Source organism: Melozone crissalis, unplaced genomic scaffold, assembly GCF_028551555.1.
Source record: "Melozone crissalis strain CALT ecotype California unplaced genomic scaffold, PUWL_Pcris_2 ptg000086l_1, whole genome shotgun sequence".
Classification (NCBI taxonomy): Eukaryota; Metazoa; Chordata; class Aves; order Passeriformes; family Passerellidae; genus Melozone; species Melozone crissalis.
In genome coordinates this window covers 1,903,976-1,924,313 of record NW_026535863.1, presented here as the reverse complement: position 1 = coordinate 1,924,313, position 20,338 = coordinate 1,903,976, and the positions used below count along the sequence as shown (strand labels likewise).

At 49.3% G+C, this 20,338-nt stretch overlaps 1 protein-coding gene across 1 annotated transcript in view; it reads right to left on the bottom strand.

Moving 5' to 3' along the window:
* Positions 1 to 328: 328 nt before the first annotated feature.
* The window catches only part of GNAI3 (G protein subunit alpha i3), a 33,286-nt gene continuing 13,276 nt past the window's right edge, over positions 329 to 20,338 (bottom strand). Inside the window, exons 2-9 of the mRNA XM_054290739.1 lie at positions 16,484 to 16,526; positions 16,243 to 16,384; positions 14,492 to 14,649; positions 6,657 to 6,785; positions 4,017 to 4,146; positions 2,685 to 2,838; positions 1,440 to 1,633; positions 329 to 1,365 (exon numbers count right to left, since the gene is read on the bottom strand). Of these exons, the coding sequence (XP_054146714.1) occupies positions 1,443 to 1,633; positions 2,685 to 2,838; positions 4,017 to 4,146; positions 6,657 to 6,785; positions 14,492 to 14,649; positions 16,243 to 16,384; positions 16,484 to 16,526 (947 nt within the window). The 3' untranslated portion in view covers positions 329 to 1,365; positions 1,440 to 1,442. The remainder of the gene's footprint in view (positions 1,366 to 1,439; positions 1,634 to 2,684; positions 2,839 to 4,016; positions 4,147 to 6,656; positions 6,786 to 14,491; positions 14,650 to 16,242; positions 16,385 to 16,483; positions 16,527 to 20,338) is intronic.

Below are 20,338 nucleotides of genomic sequence, written 5' to 3'. Positions count from 1 at the left end.
TCTGAGAACAGTCCCACCTCCATCCCACAGAAGTGCCCAGAGCAGAATTCCCAAGGGGCTCCCAGCAGCCAGTGAGATTTGGGCTACAAATAAACAGTAATTATCCATCTGCCAATAATCCCATGTGCAATGGGATTCCTGGCATGTTCCAACTGTGCCAGGACAACTCAAGTCTTTGGGAGCAGCACAACACCACCAGTGGTGGGTGATAAAGCACAAGGAACATCCCTGTCCAGATAATTCCACCCAATTCCCATCAAAGCTCTTCCTCTCCTTCTCCAGCAAAGCACAAAAGCTGGGAGCACTCCTGGATAAAGGAAGAATAAAGTGGAGAAAAGGCTACAATCTTTACTCACCATTTTAATACTGCCAACAAGTCTAACAGATCCAACTGTACACATGACAAACTGGGAGGAGTCTGGATGCAATCATGGATCAGCAAAGGAATGTAGGACTGGTTAGGGATGGCACTAAAGGGAAACGGGGATTTGGCACCACACAGACAAAGTAAAGGCATGCTCAGGACAGGGCTGGGCAGGGAGGGCCATGGGAAAGGCAGCACTGAATAATGCACCGTTTTCATCCCAAAAAATGCACAGGAATCAGTGGTTTGGGAGCTGGCAAGCAGCAGATTTCCCCCCAGCCAGGGCTCAGCTCCTCTCCCCACCGAGCTAGGATTATGCTGAGCATAAACCCCTTCCCATAAAACTGGCATAGAACTGGGCTCAAACCCCCAACAGAACCTAAACCCTCCTTCTGCTGCAGGAGCCTTTCCCAAAGCCTGGGGGAAGCAGGATGGTAACAAATCACACATGGAAAAAAAGCTCTAAGGATCCCTTGGTAGCTGCAGAAATATTAAATCCTGGCCATAGCAAGTGTTAAAAACAAGGAATTCCTGCTAAGAGGAATATTTTCTGCAGGATCTGCTCACATGTGCATAGTTAAGTGATTTTTTTTTTTGTTGCTTTTTTTAATTATTATTATTTTTAAAACAAGGTTTGCAAATAAAGAAATAAAGTTTAGTAAAGTTATAGTTTTCTCGATGGAAAAAAAAATAACCTTAAAAACAGACTAGTGGTGGCTTGTTAACCAAAGGAAGAGAGAAAGCTACATATCCAAGGTCTGGAATCCAGCTGGAATCCACTGCACATCCCGGAGATCACGTCGTCCAACGATGCCAGGAGGATCTACTCCCACTACGTGGCTTCACTGTGCCCTAATTCCACATCCCACAGCAATAAAAGGTCCCTAAGACAGAAGATTGTGCTAAAGAATTCCAGGATTCCACATGTTCTCTGCTCCTGGGTCACGCTCGTCGCTGTCCCCACGAGGCAGCAAGAGGCTGGGGCTCACCAGGCACAAACACTAGGAAGGAAAGCAGGAATGTAGAAGGGAGCAGAGAGGGCCCTTCCCAGCAGGACACCCAGAGCTGCATTTACCTCTCAGTAGAGCCCACACTCCTTGAGGTTGTTCTTGATGATGACGTCGGTGACGGCGTCGAAGACGAACTGGACGTTCTTGGTGTCGGTGGCGCAGGTGAAGTGGGTGTAGATCTCCTTGGTGTCCTTCCTCCGGTTCAGATCCTCAAACTGGCACTGGATGTAGGCGGCTGCCTCCTCGTACGTGTTGGAGCCTGCAAAGGAGAAGATCCCTGGCTTTGCCCACCGCCTCACGGGAGCTTTTAAGTCCATTATTAAGCTGCTTGCAACCATCTGCCTTATCCAGCTACAAATCCAAATCCACCATTAACTCCTTCTGGGAGACCTGAAGTCTGTTCTCTGGGTAGTGACCTCGGCCATGGGATCCAGGGATTGCTCTGTGCTGGGACAGCCAGGCTCCACAGAGAGTAACAATCCATGGGCTGGAAGGGACCTTCAATCCCACCTTGTTCCACCCCCTACCAGGAATAGGGACACCTTACACTACACCTTGTTGCTCCTGTCCAGCCTAGCCCCAAGCACTTCCAGGGACAGGGAATCCACAGCCTCTCTAGGAATCACAGAAATCAACAGATTTGAAGAGATTTGAAGGATTTTTTAAACATGTAAATGCCTTGAGCAGTGCCCAGGTAAAACCTTCCATCTATGTGGAACCACAGCAGGGATGGGTTCTGGAACAATCCACGCTGAACACGGACACTCCAGGGTGGACAGGAGCCAGAGCAAGAGGTGGTTAAGTTCCACAGCCTCTAAAATTGAATTTACATGGAATTATTGTCCCACTTAGGTGTGGAAATGGGGAAGTGACCCTCACAGAATCACAGAATAATGAGGTTGGAAGAGACCTCTAAGGTCATCAAGTCCAACTTATGCCCTAACACCTCAACTATAGCACCCAGTGCCATGTCCAGTCTTTTTGTAAACACATCCAGAGATGGAGATTCTACCACCTCCCTGGGAAGAGCATTCCAGTACTTTATTATTCTTTAGGTGAAGGAAAGAAAATCCCTTTGATCTGCTGGAGTGCAACACTTTATTCCAGGGAAGAAGAAAGGTTGTTCCCAACCACAGCTCTTCCAAGAAAACAAGCACCAGCCAACTGAACAGGCCAGAACTGTCCAGGAGGCAAAGGGAAAGAACTGGGGGAAAAGTTTGTAACTGATTCTGGGTTGTGCAAGGCTCTGACTCACTGACTGCTGGCCCAGTGACACAGATGATCCCAGGATCCCAGAGATCCCAGCCTACCTGTGTACTCTGGGTAGCAGATTGTTAGTGGGCTCTTCTTAATCTTCTCCTCAAACAGGTCTTTCTTGTTCAGGAAGAGGATGATGGAGGTGTCTGTGAACCATTTGTTGTTACAGATGCTGTCAAACAGTTTCATGCTCTCGTGCATCCGGTTCTGGAAAAGGAAATCCAACAGGGGAGATGTTAGGGAAGGGTGGGATGGGGGACAGAGGCTCTGCTGCACAGGCCAGACTCAAAATTGGGGTGTCACTGCCACATCCTCACTGCCACTGCCCCAGGAGGAGCACAGGGGGACAATTCACCTCCTCCTGTTCCTTCCTGGAGTGACTCACATGTAGAGAGCGAGGCATGAGAACAACTCCAGGCACCTCCCAGCAACCAGGAAGGTGGAAACCTCATGGATGGGTTGTATTTATCACTTTGTGGGGGCAAGATTCCACTGGCTTATCTAAAGAGTGCTCATCCTTGCAGCTCTCAGACAATTTAACAGGAGGAGTGTTGGCCCATTTCTCTTCACAGAGAAAAGCAAAGCACAATTCTTCCCAAGAATATTTCAGGGTTTCACATTCTCTGAACCTCAGAGAAAGAAAAAAACAACTCTTATCATTTGCTGTGCCTGTGTTTGTGCAAAAGTAGAATGCAATATGGAGATTGTTTACCCACAGTGATGGTGTTTTGTTCCCTTGGTCTGTCAGGACCAAGTGTGTGTTTGTGTTGGGACTGTGGGCTGACAGTCATGAGATTCTGGGCAGTTTGTGCAGAGTTGAGTGCTTGGCAGACATAGAATATAATATAGGATAGAATAAAATATTAATTTGAATATAATACTAATATGAATATAATATTATTAGTATAATATTAGAATATAATATTAATTTAATACTATATTCTATAATCTAATAGAATATAGTACAGAATATAATACAGTATAATATACTATTATATTATATACTATTTTATTATCTACTATACTATACTATTATATACTACTATATTATATACTACTATATACTATACTATAATATTATATTACATTACATTATATTACATTATATTATACTATATTATATTATACTATATTATACTATATTACATTACATCAATTTAGATGTAGTATAATATAGTAGAGAATAATATAGTATAATAAAGTAATTCATTAACTTTCTGATAAGGTGGAGTCAGACGCATCATTCTCTTCATTCTCTCCCCTTTGTCAGGGGACCCTGCAAATTCTATAGGAGGAATAAGTCAGGAACACTCCAGCCTGGTGCAGTGTGGAGCCAGGATGCTCCCAGCTCCCTTCCCTGCAGCCACAGATCCCACACCACGCACCATCTCCTCGTCCTCAGCCAGCACCAGGTCGTAGTCACTCAGGGCCACGCAGAAGATGATGGCTGTCACCCCCTCGAAGCAGTGGATCCACTTCTTCCGCTCCGAGCGCTGCCCTCCCACGTCGAACATCCTGGCAGAGGCACAAGGGGCTCAGGAGCTGGGCACACCCTCCTGCCCAGCCCCTGTGGTGTCCCCAGGGATGGGGAGGCAGAGCAGGGGTTGGGAACACACAGGGTTTCAGGAGTTTCCCTCAGGAGAGGGGGTTTTAAATCAGTATTCTCTATTTTCTTTCAAGTTATGGCGGATAGAGCTCGCAGCAACCTGGGCTAGTGGAAAGTGCCCCTGCCTGTCTGGTTCCAGCTGTCCCTGGATGAGATTTCATATCCCTTCCAAGCCAGACCACTCCATGAGTCTGGTTTTCAGCAGGAAGAACTGGAAGTCAGCATCCAGAGCTCTGCTGATTTTCTGTTCTCTTTCCTACTTCCTTAGCAACAACTCATTTGCTTGACTGGAAGGCAAACACTTTCTCACAGGAAATGGATTATTGGGAACACACTACCTGCAAGCTCCTGCTGGGACCCAGGAGGAAATTAGGAGGGTTAAGAAATAATTTCATTTATTAAAAATAATCTGAGGTACCAGAGGTTAAAGGCTGAGCAGTTGCTTATGGAATTTCTGTATAAATTGAATTAATTTCTAATTAAATAGGAATTTGTGTCACAGGTAGTTTCAGCCCCCCTGCTCATCCAAATATTTTGATGAGAGCCCAGGATTGGGATTTAATTAAATCAAGTTAATATCTGGGTTATTAAGTCATAGATATTAATTTGTTCCCAGGGTAGACAAGGAGCTGTCCAAGGGGGGGGATTTAATGATCCCAAACTAACTCCCACCTTTTATTTAACCCTCTGGTCTAAAAGGAAAGATGGAAATCTCTGTGAGAATCCAGGATATTTCCATGGCTTGAATCATTTGCCATTAGCACAGAAAGATTCATGAAGGAAAAGCATCCCTGACACCTCAGCTCATCCCAATTCCAGTCACTGCAGCTTCCCCATCCCATTATTAATGTCTGAGATGGAATATCAGAGCAGAGCTGGCAGCACCAGGCTTTCTGATGGATTAATGCTTCCCTTTGTGGAGCAAATCCCTCTGGGACAGCACCTCGTGTGTCTGGGGCCCTGCACATGATCAATGGCTCTGGGCAGGATCAGGCAGGAGGGTGGAGATGATTAAAGAACACACTGGAGATGCTAATCCTGATCCATCACCACAGGGAGACAAGTTATACCCTGGATGGACCAGAAGCTGCATAAATAAATTGATGATGCTGAGTATCTTGGCATTTTTGTTTAAAATGTTCTTAAATTGCACAGTTTGGAAGCCAAAATGTTATTCTCCCAAAAACTGTGCAAAAGTTTCCTTCTCCAGAAGAGACCATGGAGATGCTCCAAGGACTGGAGCCCATCTGCTCTGGATCCAGGAGAGCTGGGAAGGAGAAGGTTCCAGAGGCTCTTTAGGCTTTCCAGTGCCTAAAGGGGCTCCAGGAGAGCTGGAGAGAGATTTGGGATAAGGGCCTGGAGGGACAGAACAGGTTGAATGGCTTCCCACTGCCTGAGGGGAGGGTTAGATGGGATATTGGGAATAAATCCTTCCCTGTGAGGGTGGTGAGGCCCTGGCACAGGGTGCCCAGAGCAGCTGTGGCTGCCCCTGGATCCCTGGCAGTGCCCAAGGCCAGGCTGGACAGGTTCTGGAGCCACCTGGGATAGCTGAAGGTGTCCATGCCCATGGCAGGGGGGTGGGACTGAATGGGATTTAAGGTCCCATCCAACCCAAACCAACCTGGGATCCTGTTAAAACCCTTGGATTTTAGAAGCACCACTTGTATTTTGCTGCAACTCCACCAAAGTGTTTCACAGCCCATTTGTAAATAAGCCAACACAGGATTTTTAGGAATGTGAGCAGGAAAGACTCCAAACCACTGGCACAGACAGAGGGAGGGGGCTGAGCCACAGGCACTGCACTGTCCTACACCCTCCAGCACAGGAATGCTGAGGGGATCCAGCTGTTTGTGGGATCTGAAGCAAGGAATTCCTAAGCAGCAGGAAGGGGAGCTACAAGGATCCAGGTGAGGGAGGAGGGATGCAGCCTCAGCCTGCTCTGAGGTTAGAGGAAGCTGGTTAGTGACATGTAAAGGGACACTGCCAGGAGCAGGCTGGATCCATAGCCTGGCAGGGACTGGAGCAGCAGAGGGGACAGGGAAGTCCCAGCCCTGCAGTGCCAGGCCCAGGCTGGCAATTCCCAGAGGAACACATGGAGCACACCATGCATCCCAGAGCCAGAGCCTGGCTACAGACACAGCTCAGTTCCTCTGCTCTGAGGAAAGGGTTAAACTCAAACTCAAACTCCAGTCAGTGTCCTTTTAGTATTGTTGTTGGGATTGGGTCCTGGAAACGAGCAGTCAGTACCTGTGTCTGCGATTCCAACATAAAAGCAGCTGAAAAGAACAGAAGGCAAATCAAAGTCAAACTGGTCTCTCCAGTGAGGAGAGGATAACGGAGGGAAGGAGGACAGTGACACCAGGAGCAAGTGTGGGGTGTGCCCCCAGAGCAGGGCACAGGGCACGGGCACTTCACTCACTTGAAATACAGGTCCTTGAAGGTGAAGTGAGTCTCCACAATGCCTGTAGTTTTCACTCTGGTCCGCAGCACATCCTGCTGAGTGGGAATGTAGGTCGCCTGGGATATTCTATCCAAGTCATTTAGGTAACTAAACCAGAAGAGACAACACAAGAGGCTTTTTTTAGTCGGCTGCCTCACCATGAATCTTTTATAAACTGCAGAACAAAGCGCAGAATTTATTTATCTCCCGCACACAGCACAGCCCTCGAAGCAAACAACCCCCTGGGGCTGTCTTGAGAGATGTTTTGGGGGTTTGGGGATTTTAGCCCCTCCCTGCATGACCTTGGAGGTAGTGCTGGTGCAGCTGAGCTGGCTGGGGAGGGTAGGGAGGGAATGCAGAGCTGTGCCAGGGCTGGATCTCCCAGGGCAAGCCACAGTCAAGGTCTTTTGCTTCAGAGCACAAGGCAATAAATCCAAGGGTTTGCTGTTAAAGGGCAGGGATGCATCAAGGGAGCTGGGAGGGAGGGATGAAACCCCTTAAAAACCATCCCAAACCAGGCAGATCCAGTCACTCCCTTCCCCAACAAGCCGACTCTGATGATACAACCCACATCCTCGCAGAAATTTTCCCATCAAGCCCTCAACTAATTCCAGCCCCAAGCACATTCCTTTTGGAGTTCAGCTCTCAGGCACACCAGCACGAGGTACAGCTGATTCCCAGCAGGATCAGAAATCCCACTCCAGCCAGCAACACCTCTGAGCTGTCCTCCCTCCTGCTCTCACAGAGATGAGATGGATCCCAGAGCTCTGCCGGGCTGGCACAGGCTGTGCTCTTCCTTGGGAGCAGGTTTTAACCACCCCAGCCCTGTGCCATGGGAGGGTTCAGGGGCTCTGAGGGGTGTAATAAACCCTCCCAAATCACACATGATTATCACAGATCCGTTGTCAGCCAGGAATTGCTTCTTCCCATGTGCCTGGAAGCTGTGCTAGCAACACATCCCTCCTCCAACAGCTCCAGCACTGCCCTGGCCAGGACTTGCAGAGCCCTGCCCTGTTTCCAAAGCCCAGATCCCAGTGATCTGCCAGGACCTGCCCAGTGCCACGGGGCTTTTCCCACAGAGAGTGGATTTATCCCAGGAAGAGCCACTCCTCTCATCCCTCTCTCAGCTCCAGGAGGATGGCAGGTTTGTAAACTGCTGTGTGACCAGGGCTGGGCCTGGCTTTAGTTTCAGTTTGATGATTTGGAAGGTGTTTACCTTCCACAGCTTCTACCAAGTAATATTTCTGCTGAGGCAGGAACATGTCCAGATTTTTTCTCCTCTCTCCCTCCTAGCAGTGTAAGTTTAGCTGAGACACAGTGTATCAAAAACCAGTGGGAATGCTAAGAACTGATCCAGCAGTTCCTCAAAGCCTGGCTTTGATACAGCTCACACCACTGATATGATAAATCATGGAATTGTTTTGAAAAGTCCCTTAAGATAGAGCCCCACTCTTATCCCAGCAGTGCCAAGGCCAAGCTGAAGCTGTAAAGCACCTGCTCCCAACAGCCCTTGGAACAATGGGCACTGAAAGTGGAATAATTCCTAATTAATTCCTAAATAATTCCTAATTAAGGCTTTGGGAGCAGCCAGGCAAGGGGGAATGGAGCTGGCAAACAAACTCCATCAGGGAATAAAGCATATCAGATTCAGTGGTGCTGCCTGAAACAATAAACTGGGCCAGACTAATTCCAGGGAGACCTAAAGGGCAAATCCCATGGCAATACAAGCAGTTGGAAAACCCAGCAAAGGGGATTTCTGGGAAAGCCTGGAAGTCCTGCCAAGTGTGGGCAGAGGAAGCAGCTGTGCCCTCCCAAAAATCCAGGCTGTGGAGCCCAGCTAGTGCCACTTGTATTTCAGATGAAGGGGAACTTGAAAGGGATACCCCAAAAAGCTGGGAAAGCAGAATCTCTTTGTTCCCAGTGGCTCCACAAACACTCTGAGAGCAAACACTGACCTTGCTGTGCCTCCCCTCATCCCAAACACTTCCAATCCCTTCCCACACCTCCATCAGGCTGAGGCTGCATCCCTCCTTCCCCTCCCGGGATCCCTGTGTTTACAGAGCCAGCTACTCCTCATCCCTCAACACCACAAACTTCCTAAAAGCCAACTTGGATTTTGGCTTTTGGGTTTGTTTTCCTTCTTTTTTCATGCTTAAAATTTGGCCCTAAGTACAAAAAAAAAGTGCTGATCAAGCCTGCAGTGTCACTTGTTTGTCCTGCTGACTCTCCAAGCACTCCTGTGCCAGGCTGGCACAGGGCCAGTGTGTGCAGGGACCACTGAATCCCAGAATTCCAGGATGGTTTGGGTGGGAAGATGTGGGAAATGGATTTATAGAAAATTTTTAAAGCCTCACAGAAGGCTTTATTATACTATACTTTTACATAGTATGTATCTGTAAGTAAATTTTGAGATAAGAAATGTTAACTTAGAAATGTCATGGAACAAGATAAACTGCTGAAAGAGAAATGGAACTAGAAATAAGTTTCCAAGGATGGTTTTGTAAATAAGATTAGGTATTTTAGAGAAATAAAACTATAAAAGATACATTGTAGTAGGACTTATATGGGGTAATTTTAAATGATTGGTTTTAAGGTGATTACAGTATGGTGTGGCTAAAGCTGATAAGATAAGAAAAGTTTATAATGCATTGTAATTAGGAAATAGTTGGTTTGTGATGGTAATGGTGTGAATTATATCATCTGTATTGTCTTACCCTTCACATGAGACTGAAATGGCTCTGAAAGTCCTTATAACGAGGGAGGGAGGAAGAGGAGGATGGGAAAAAGAGAAAGGGGGAAAAGAGGGGAGGGGAAAAAAGCAGTGGAAGAGGAGGGGAGGGAAAAAAGAGGGAGGGGAAAAAAGAGGAGGGGAAAAAACCTTGCAGTGGTGATTTTCCTTACAATTCACTCCTTTTGGTGCTGAGAAAAAGGATTTCATGGCTACAAATGGCTTTGAAAATCCTTAAGGGGGGAGGGAGGAAGAAGAAGACAGGAAAAAGAGGAGGGAGAAAAGAGGAGAGGGGAAAAATGGGGTGGAAGAGGAAGGGAGGGGAAAAAAAGAGAGAGGGGGAAAAAGAGTAAAGGAGAAAAGCAGGAGAAGGAAAAACCTCACTTAGAAATAATCTAGGTTTTACCCAGCACCATGTCAGGGAATTTAGGCCAGAACTGGCATTTGGGAACAGGAGGAGATGTGCAGGACTAGAGGAAGGTTGATCAGGACTGTGCTAATTGCCCATGAGACTGCAGATAATTACCTACAGCTTCCACAGGCTGGGATCTGCCTGAAATCCAGGAAAAGCATGAAACCCAGGAACAAAACACTTCAAAGCATTATGTGCTTGGTGACATTTCCAAGATCCTTAAAATCTGGAGAGGTGTGAAATGGAAATATCCTTCACATTCCCCCTGCTGCACCCCAAACAGGGGTTTAATTTAGAGAGGTATTGGGAAGGAATTCCTGTCTGTGAGGGTGGTGAAGCCCTGGAATGGAATGGCCAGAGAAGCTGTGGCTGTCCCATCCCTGGAAGTGACCAAAGCCAGGTTGGACAGGGCTTGGAGCACCCTGGGAAGGTGTGGAAGGTGTCTCTGCCATAGGGGTGGAACAAGATCAGATTTAAGGTCCCTGAATTCTGGGATTCCATGACTGGAGCAAGGCTGAGAGACCTGGGAATGTTCAGCCTGGAGAAGAGAAGACTTCAGGGCTGGAGATCTCCAGGCCCCTTCCAGAGCCTAAAGGGGCTCCAGGAGAGCTGGAGAGGGACTTGGGACAAGAGCAGGGACAGACAGAACACAGGGAATGGCTCCCACTGCCAGAGGGCAGGGCTGGATGGGATATTGAGAAGGAATTCTCCTTGTGAGGGTGGGCAGGCCCTGGCACAGGGTGCCCAGAGCAGTTGTGGCTGCCCCTGGATCCCTGGCAGTGCCCAAGGCCAGGCTGGATGGGGCTGGGAGCAGCCTGGGAAGGTGTGGAAGGTGTCCCTGCCCATGGAATCAGATGGGATTTAAGTCCCTTCCCCAAATGTGCACAGAGGTCCCAAATGCTTCTCCACAGCCCTGGCTGGAGGCAGGAGTTGGGAGCCACAGATTCATTGCTCACATCAGAGGGAAAGACAAATAGGAAGTTGCAAAAAGGCAAGTTAAAAAAAATAAATGTTTGCAACATTCCACAAAACCCAGGGCAGCTGCAGGGGGGTTTAGCAGAATGTGCTGGGAAAAGCACTGAGCATTTCCACATCAGCAGCTTGGACCAGGAGCTACTCAAGTATTCTTAAAAAAAAATAAAATGAAGAAAACATGGAAAACACCACGATTCCAGGAGAGATTGCTTGGATTAGTGTTACCCTCCACCTCCTCTCCTCCCATGCCATCTCCAGCCTGCCAGGGCAGTGCTCTGACAGGCAGGAGCTCTGCCTGCACAAGGAAGAAGTGCAGGAAACAGCAGGAAGGGGAGTTTGGGAACAATTCTATGCTGAAATGCTTGGCTCTCTGCCACAGCAGCCTTGCTCTTGATGCTACCTGATTTTCACAAGCAGCTACTTGTCTGCTCCTCTCTTCCTCCATTCCACATGTCTCAGCCTCAGAATCTGCTGTGGAGCCAGAACTGGTCTGGAATCCCAGCACAAAACTGGATTTCAGCTGGAAAACCAGCAAATGGGGCAGAGATTTAACAGCTGCTCACACTGAGGTTCCAGTGCTGTTTGTAAGAGGAACAGGGAAGTGAAATTCCCAAGAGAAGTGACACAAAGCCTGTGTCATCCCACCACAGAAAGGGGTGCAGGACATCCATCCTTGGTGTTTGGGCACTCAAACAGCTCCCCTGGGAATGATCACAGCCCCAAGGGGAGAGCTGTGATCATTATCACAGAGCTCAAGGAGTGTTTGGACATCCATGGAAAAACATCTCCCCAAACACAGGGTGGGATTTTGGGGTGTCCTGTGCAAGGCCAGGAGTTGGATTTGATGTCCTTGTGGGTCCCTTCCAGCTCAGGATATTCCATGATCTAAGCATGGACAAGGAATTAACCAGGGAACAGCAGAGATAAGGCAGGTCAGGAGCCGTGTGAGGAGAGAGAGGAAAATCCTGAAATCCTGAGAATTCTGCAAAGTCCTGTGGAAGAAGCAGCCCTTTAGTGGGGTGAATTTGCCATGAAGAAATCAACCACTGCTGGTGTTTCCCAACTGTGGAGCTGCTGAGCTGCAGATGCATCAGAACACCAAGTTGGTTTGGTGCAATTTCCTGTGGTTTTGGGACAGGAAGCTGAATTTTCTGGGGCACTTCTCAGGAAATACCTGGGTGGCTCATCCTGGGTGTAAAATCCCCATCCCAGGCTGTGCCAGCTCCTCACAGCAGCCAGACCTGGATTTGCACAAGGGTGGGTGGCAAATACCCAGGAAGAAGAAGAACCCTCCAAAATCCCACCTCTGGAGGGTAGCTGGGTCATGCAGGTACCTACAAAAGCAGGGTAACACCCTCTTTTCCCAATCTGCTCCATTTCTCCAGCTGCCTTCATCTTCCTCCTCTTCCAAAGCCCTCCAGACACACCAAGGTTGCTCCTTCAGCTCCATTCTTGCTCTCTGCCCAAGTCCTTAAGCTTTCCTCCTCTTCTTCCATCTTTCCATTCAACCATTCCTTCCTTTCCCCTCCTCATCAATCTCTTCCCTCCCTTGGAACCTGATTTTCCTCCTTTCCTGCTGCAAAGGCAGGCACAAATCCAAGAAAACTCCCATCAGCCTTGATCCAAACCCCTGCCAAGATGCTGCAAATTAAGAAGGGTTCTGCCTTATTTTCAAGCTCAAATATGCTGTGAACAGAAAAGCCCTGCAGGCAGTGAGCTGTGGTACAGCTAAAACTTCTCCACAAAGCTCTTCCCAACTCATTTTTCCAAGGTTTTTTTTTTCCAAGCTTAAATTAAAACTCATTTTTTTCCAAGCTTAAACTCAGATGAGTTTTCAGCTGTAAATCACCTTTCAGAGTGTCAAATATTTGTTGCAAAGAGACCAAAAATGTGAGTTTAAAAAAAAAGAGGAAAAAACCAACAACTGTTTTGCTCATCAAAGGAACAGTTTCCCCTTCCTGCACCAACCTGCCCTTGGAAAAAAATGAGGCATTTCATCACAAATTCCATTAGCAGCCTGTTTATCTACTTGGAACCTTCCAGTTTTTCAGCAGCTGTGCTGATTTTAGGACCAGGACAAGAAGATTTCAGAATTAGAACAGTGCTGCCTGTGAGGTGCCAGGCACAGGGATAGGAGGAAAGGGAAAGCTGTAAGGAGAAAATTGAGAATATTGACCTGCCAGGTGAGGGGATCCCATTTTGGAAACAGCTGAATGTCAGGAAAGTGGCAGTTTAACATTTAAGAGTGTTGCTCTCCTTTGCAGGGACAATGGAGGTGACACAGCCAAGCACCTGCCACTTCAACAGAATCCCAGAATCACTGAGCTGGGAAAAGACCTCCAGGATCCAACCCCAGAGCAGAACTGAGCACTGGGTGCCATGTCCAGCTGGTCCATGAACACCTCCAGGGATGGGAACTCCAAACCTCACCTGGCAGCCCCTGCCAAGGCCTGGCCATGAAGAAATTCCTCCTGATGTCCAACCTGAACCTCCCCTGGCACAGCTTGAGGCTGTTTCCCCTCATCCAGTGCCTGTTCCCTGGAGCAGAGCCCGACCCCCTGGCTGTTCCATCCTGTCAGGAGTTGTGCAGAGCCACAACTGAGCTTCCTTTTCTCCAGGCTGAGCCCTTTCCAAGCTCCCTCAGCCTCTCCTGGTGCTGCAGCCCCTTCCCCAGCTCCATTCCCTTCCCTGGACACACTCCAGCCCCTCAATGTCCTGCTTGTCATCAGAAACCTAAAATTTACCCCAGACTGGAGGTGAAGCCTCAGCAATGCCAAGAACAGAAGGACAATGGGCCTGGGCCTGCTGGACACACTCATTGCTCCTGACCCAAACCAGGTGCCAAAGTTTCTTCCATTAAACCAGCAAATTCAAAAATCACATTTTTCAAAATTAGATGAAATCCCTTGCTGTGAGGGTGGGGAGGCCCTGGCCCAAGCTGCCCAGAGGAGCTGTGGCTGCTCCATCCCTGGGTGTGTTTAGAGCCAGATTAGATGGGACTTGGAGCAGTCTGGGATAGGGGAAGGTGTCCAGGCCCATGGCAGGGGGTGGGATGAGATCTCAAACGTCCCTTCCAACCCAAACCACTCCAGGATTAAATTTACCATGCTGAGCTTTTCCCTAAGACTTGTGGGATGTTACTGGGATGGTTATCAGGATGAGACCTCAAAGGTCCCTTCCAACCCAAACCACTCCAGGATTAAATCCACCAAAGCACAAAACAAGCAATGTGGGGGTTTCCCCAATGCTCCATAGGGAGAAGACAAACAGCCCTCCATCCCCAGTGTCACCCAGTGCAGACAGGACCTTCCCACCCAGTCCCACCCCACTCCTGGACCATTGTGGGAGCTGGGAGGAGCCCAGGAGCTGCTCTTGGTTCCTTACTAGGATGCAGAATCGTTGAGCTGGTATTCCCTGGATCTGCTGAAGCAGGCCTGCACCCCAGGGTCTCTCCAGAGGCGTTTGATGACTCCAGCCAGCTCAAAGGTCCCTTCCAACCCAAACCACTCCAGGATTAAATTCACCAAGGCACAAAACAATCAATGTGGGGTTTTCCCATAGGGAAAAGACAAACAGCCTTCCATCCCCAGTGTCACCCAGTCAGACCAGTGCATTCAGGACCTTCCCATCCAGTCCCTCCCCACTCCTGGACCATTGTGGGAGCTGGGAGGAGCCCAGGAGCTGGTGCTGGTTCCTTACTAGGATGCAGAATCGTTGAGCTGGTATTCCCTGGATCTGCTGAAGCAGGCCTGCACCCCAGGGTCTCTCCAGAGGCGTTTGATGACTCCAGCCAGCTCTGCTGTCATCATTCCCTCCTCAGCACTGCCAGCCAGCACGAACAGCTGCCGGGCATCGTCCTGCACGACAGGAACACATCCTGAGACATGCACCCAACCTTCCCCACCAACAGCAACACCTCTGCACTCATTAATCACTGCTCTCATTAATCACAGCCCAGTCCATCCAGCTTTCTCCCAAAAGTCAGAGTTGTTTACCTCGTGCAGCCAGAGAGGGAATTTCTGGGGGGAAGCTGCAGGCTGGGGGTGAAATGCCCTGATCAGGGATGGCCACAGCACTTCCATCCCCACCACAACCATGGGATTTCAGTCATTTGGTGCCATGTTTCAAGAAAAGGTGGGAATGCTGATGTTTTACTTGGAAAACCACTGCTGGTGTGGTACAGTACAGGGAAAAGGGAAAAAAGTGAGTTCTGAGAGGTGATGGGACCAAAGCTTTGGGGATTTGCCTTTTGCTGACTGATTCCTTAATAAAACATTTCACCAGGAGATGGGATGGACTGATTGGGATCTGAGCATGAAAAATCCCCCTCAGAAGCCAGAGCAGGATCATGGGTTGATCTTGTCCAGGTTATGCAGTGGATTAGGAGAGGGAACCCCACACTGCCCTACAGCCCCCTCTGCTTTTCTTCCTACCCTGATCAGACCAGTCAGGTCCTTCTGGGACCTGTGAGAGACCTTCCACTACCCCAGCATTCTCCTCCTAACAGCAGCTCCTCCCCCCTGGGCCCCAAACCCTGCATGTGCCAAGCTCAGGGTGCTGATCCCAAATCCACCTTATCAGATGTTAACAGCCCCATGCAGAGGGACCCCAGTTCTGCATCTCTGGAAGTCACTCAATGCATTTGGCCTTTTCCTGGGAAAGCATGGAAAGGTTTTTGCCCTCTGGGATGGTGAAAATTCACAACATTCAGCTCTTGTGAAGCCACCCCAGCATGGGCAGGTAATGAGAAAGGATCTGGATTCAGCATCTTCCCTGCCCCAGCTCCAAGATCCCAACTCAGCTTCAACAAGCACCAAAAAAGAGGGAAAAGAACTCCAGGAAGATTTGAAGCCGCAGCTGAACAACAGCCTGGGTGAACATGTGAGTGAAGATGTGCCCTTTGGCCAGGACTTGGAATCATAAATCCAAAATAAATACCATAAATTCAAACTATCTGGGGCTGCATCAACTGCAGCACGAGGCAGAACAGTCACAGTGCAGCCCTGTGCTGACACAATTCCTTTCTCCTGCACTTTTCCAGGAATCCCTAGTTCCCCTTCTGTGCCTTTCCCACCACCACAACCATCAAGGCTTCCTGACTTCAGCTCAAAGTGCTGGACATGAATGCAAGAAACAGGCCAGGGAATGAGCAGAGTAAGAGGGGAGGGGAAAATCAGGGCCTCAAACCTCCCAAAACTTCAAACTTAAAATTCCCAAAAATTCAAATAATTTAGAGAAAAATTTGGGGATTTTTTTTTTTTTTGAGCATTCAAACTACTAAAGGTTCTTACGCAGCACCTCAGTAAAATATTGATATTTTGTACTGACAATACACTGAAGTTAGGACAGATTTTTTGCTACTTTATCTTGAAAAAAAACATTCTGGCCCAGACTGAAATTCCAGGATTCATTAACAAGTTCAGGCTAAAGGAAATAAATGCAATACTCACAGCTCTGGCAACTTCCCCAAAGTCTATCTTTAGCCTCCCCATGGCTCTGATGATGGCAATGATGGATTGGATGGTGTTGCTGTACACAACCACTTTATACTGTTTGCATTCCTCCTCTGAGTAGCCATCCTCATGGATAATCCTGGAAGGAAACCAGCTTATTATTCCTAAGCCAAACCAGAAAGGCACCACATATTTTTTATCCCACAAAAACAAAAGGTTGCAGCCTGCACTCACTTACTTCATCTGCTTCACAATGGTGCTTTTGCCAGACTCTCCAGCACCTGAAAAGAACAAAAATCATCCAGTTAACCACATAAAACTGAAAGGAAAAGCAGGATGTGCTTTTTCCAGTTCCCACAGAGAAGTTGATGGGGTCTGGAGTTGGATATTCCTTGTGCATTGCTGCTGCTAGTAGAGTTCCCCCAGACTGTCCTGGCAGATCCTTCCTGGATTTTATTCACAGATGCCAACAGTCACCATGAGTTCATTGGCTAAAAACCCTGAAATTTCTCAATTTCCAGAGATCAGCAAGGGCAGCCAACTGGGAGGCAGGTCTGGGATGAGGATTTCTCCAACAGAGCAGCTCCCATCCCTCACTCCAGGCCAAGACAGCCAAAGTGCATCAGCACCACCATTGCTGAGCTGGGCAGGAAAGGCCTTGAAGAGCCAGGGGGAAGTGACCCTGGCACGGGGTGAAACCCCAGAGCTGCAGGCACATCTGCACCCCAACAGCGTTCCTGTGGTCAAAAACACCTGCCTAAAAACCTCTGCAGGGCTGGGGGAGGCAGTTATCCCTGGGGGGGTTTAGTTATCCCTGAGGGTGGGTCAGTTACCCCTGGTGGGGTCAGTTAACCCTGGGGATGGGTCAGTTATCCCTGGGGGTGGGTCAGTTATCCCTGGGGATGGGTCAGTTATCCCTGGGGATGGGTCAGTTATCCCTGGTGGGGTCAGTTATCCCTAGGAATGGGTCAGTTATCCCTGGAGGTGGGTCAGTTATCCCTGAAGGGGGTCAGTTATCCCTAAGGGTGGGTCAGTTATCCCTAGGAATGGGTCAGTTATCCCTGGGGATGGGTCAGTTATCCCTGGGGATGGGTCAGTTATCCCCAGACATGGGTCAGTTATCCCTGGGGGTGGGTCAGTTATCCCTGAAGGGGGTCAGTTATCCCTGGACAGGGGTCAGTTATCCCCAGACATGGGTCAGTTATCCCTGGGGATGGGTCAGTTATCCCTGGACAGGGGTCAGTTATCCCTGGGGATGGGTCAGTTATCCCTGGGGATGGGTCAGTTATCCCTGGACAGGGGTCAGTTAACCCCAGACAGGGGTCAGTTATCCCTGGACAGGGGTCAGTTATCCCTAGGAATGGGTCAGTTATCCCCAGACATGGGTCAGTTATCCCTGGTGGGGTCAGTTATCCCTGGGGATGGGTCAGTTAACCCCAGACATGGGTCAGTTATCCCCAGACAGGGGTCAGTTAACCCTTGAAGAAGGGGCAGTTATCCTGGGAAGGTAAATTACCCCTTGAATCGGGGTCAGTTACTCCTGACTGCAAAACCCAGCAAGTTCCCTGCTTTTCCTAATTTTTTTTTGCCCCAGACCATTCCCAAACCAAGTCCTTTCTGCATGGCTCGGGGCAGTGGACACAGGGATTGCAAACATCAGTTCTCCTGATTTGTGGGGCTTAGCCCCACATGCCTGTCCCAGCCAGGAGTGTGCCAAAGGCAGGCACAGAGCTCCTGAAGTCAGCAGAACTGCAGGATTTCAGTTCTGTGGCAGCAGGAGCTCAGCTCAGCTGGCTCTGCCACTGCCTCAGGGCTCCTTGGCCTCCAGACTCCCCCAGCTGCAGGCAAGGAATGATGCTGGACCTGCTTGGATTTGGACAGATGACTCAGGTGAGCCTGGATGGAATAAATCACCCATGGAATTCCAGGATGGTTTGGGTTGGAAGGGTCCTTAAATCCCATCCTATTCCACCCCTGCTACAGGCAGGGACACCTTCACTGTCCCAGTTTGCTCCAAGCCCCATCCAGCCTGGCCTTGGATGCATCCAGGGGCAGTCCCAGCTGCTCTGGGCACCCTGTGCCAGGGCCTGCCCACCCTCCCAGGGAACAATCCCCTCCCAATATCCCATCCAACCCTGCCCCTTGGCAGTGGGAAGCCATTCCCTGTGTCTGTCACTCCAGGCCTTTGTCCAAAGTTCCTCTCCAGCTCTCCTGAAGCCCCTTTAGATCTCAGGTCTCCCTGATCCTTCCCTTCTCCAGGGTGAACATTCCCAGCTCTCCCAGAGCAGCTCAGTGTTTGTGGTCAGGTGTGAAAACATGAACACTCTGTGGACTCAGCACTTCCACCCTGGGAGGACACAAATCCTTAGTTTTATTTCCCACACCCACCCTCCACATTCCCAGCATCCAAACGCTGGGATTTCAAATCTCTGCTGACCCCAAAGAGCCCCAAATCCAGACTGAAAAGGGACTTTTGACATGACCTGTCTGCTTTGCCTTCTCAGCATCATTTACAGCTGTTTCCTCCTTGGATTATCCCAAAATAATCTCCCACCACAGCCAAGCTGTTCTACCTGTCAGCAACCCCATCAGATCCAACTCTGATAATGCAGCACTGATTCCAGCCAGATTCATTTAACCCCTCTCAACCCCAAACACTGCCTGGGACAGCAGGAATTCTCCTCTCCAAGGTTACTCACACTTTACTTCAGAGGGGAAAGTGGGAACCCACATCCTCTGAGCTGTCTCCTCACCAACACACCACCCCAGACTGGCTCCTCAGCCATGGCCAAGCACTGAGCTGTTATTCCTAAAGAAGTTTTTCCTGTTGGTCCAGGTTGTCTCTCTCAGGCAAGAACCACCCAGACAAGGCACCTCATTAACCCTCACTGAAAACATCTCCCCTGCAGCTGCAGCTCTGCAATGGAGGCTGGAGCTCTGCTGGATGGCCCAGGAGATGGGCAGTGCCAGGGGAAAAGGGATTAACACTGCCCATGTCTAGGCTGGCACAGGGGAACAGCTCCCTGCTGACCAAAGGAGGGTTAGATGGGATTTGGGAAGGAATTTTAGAGGGTGGTGAGACCCTGGCACAGCTTTCCCAGAGAAGCTGTGGCTCCCTCATCCCTGGAAGCAACCAAGTTCATTGGAAGGTGTCTCTGCCCATGGCAGGGGGTGAGATGAGCTTGAAGGTCCCTTCCCACCCAAACAACTCTGGGTTCCATGATGCTGGAGCCAGGCTGGGAGAGCTGCTGGTGTCCAGCCTGGAGAAGGCTCTGGAGAGACCTTAGAGCCCTTTCTGTGCCTAAAGGGGATCCAGGAGAGCTGGAGAGGAGCTTTGGACAAGGAGCTGGAAGGACAGGATGAGAGGGAATGGCTTCCCACTGCCAGAGGGCAGGGATGGATGGGATATTGGGAAGGAATTGTTCCTTGGGATGATGGCAAGCCCCTGGCACAGGTGCCCAGAGCAGCTGTGGCTGCCCCTGGATCCCTGGCAGTGCCCAAGGCCAGGCTGGACAGGGCTTGGAGCCCCCTGGGCTGTAGAAGGTGTCCCTGCCATGGCAGGGGGATGGAATGCAATGCCTGGAAGGTTCTCTCACTCCACTCCAGCCAATCATTCCCATTTTACTCTTCCTTTCTGGATCTAATTTCAACCTCTCTAGGTTTCACTCCTGTCCTTTGATGTTCTCTAAACACTTGCAGGTGTTCACACCAGACAAGCTGCTATTCCCCTTTTCCCAACCCACTGGAAAGGGTTTGCCTGAAGGGATCCATATTGGACCAGCTCAGGAGCTTTTATCCCTTCATTCCCACCTCTGGGGACTTCCACGTGCTGTTTATACCCAGTGTGGCTGAATCCTTCAGTAGGGGAATAACAAATGAGAATTTGAATGTTACTAAAACACTGCTGCAGCCTACAGCAAAGTGATGCTCCACACTAGAAATTCACATCAAGAGTGGATAGAGTTACACTGGAAGTCTCACAGATTCCTCAGGCAAAGCCTTCAACTCTGGGACCTTAGACAGGGGAGCCAGGAAGACCTCAAAGATAGAAGATGTGAGAGTGGATTCAAACCCATGGAAATCAGGGTGTTCA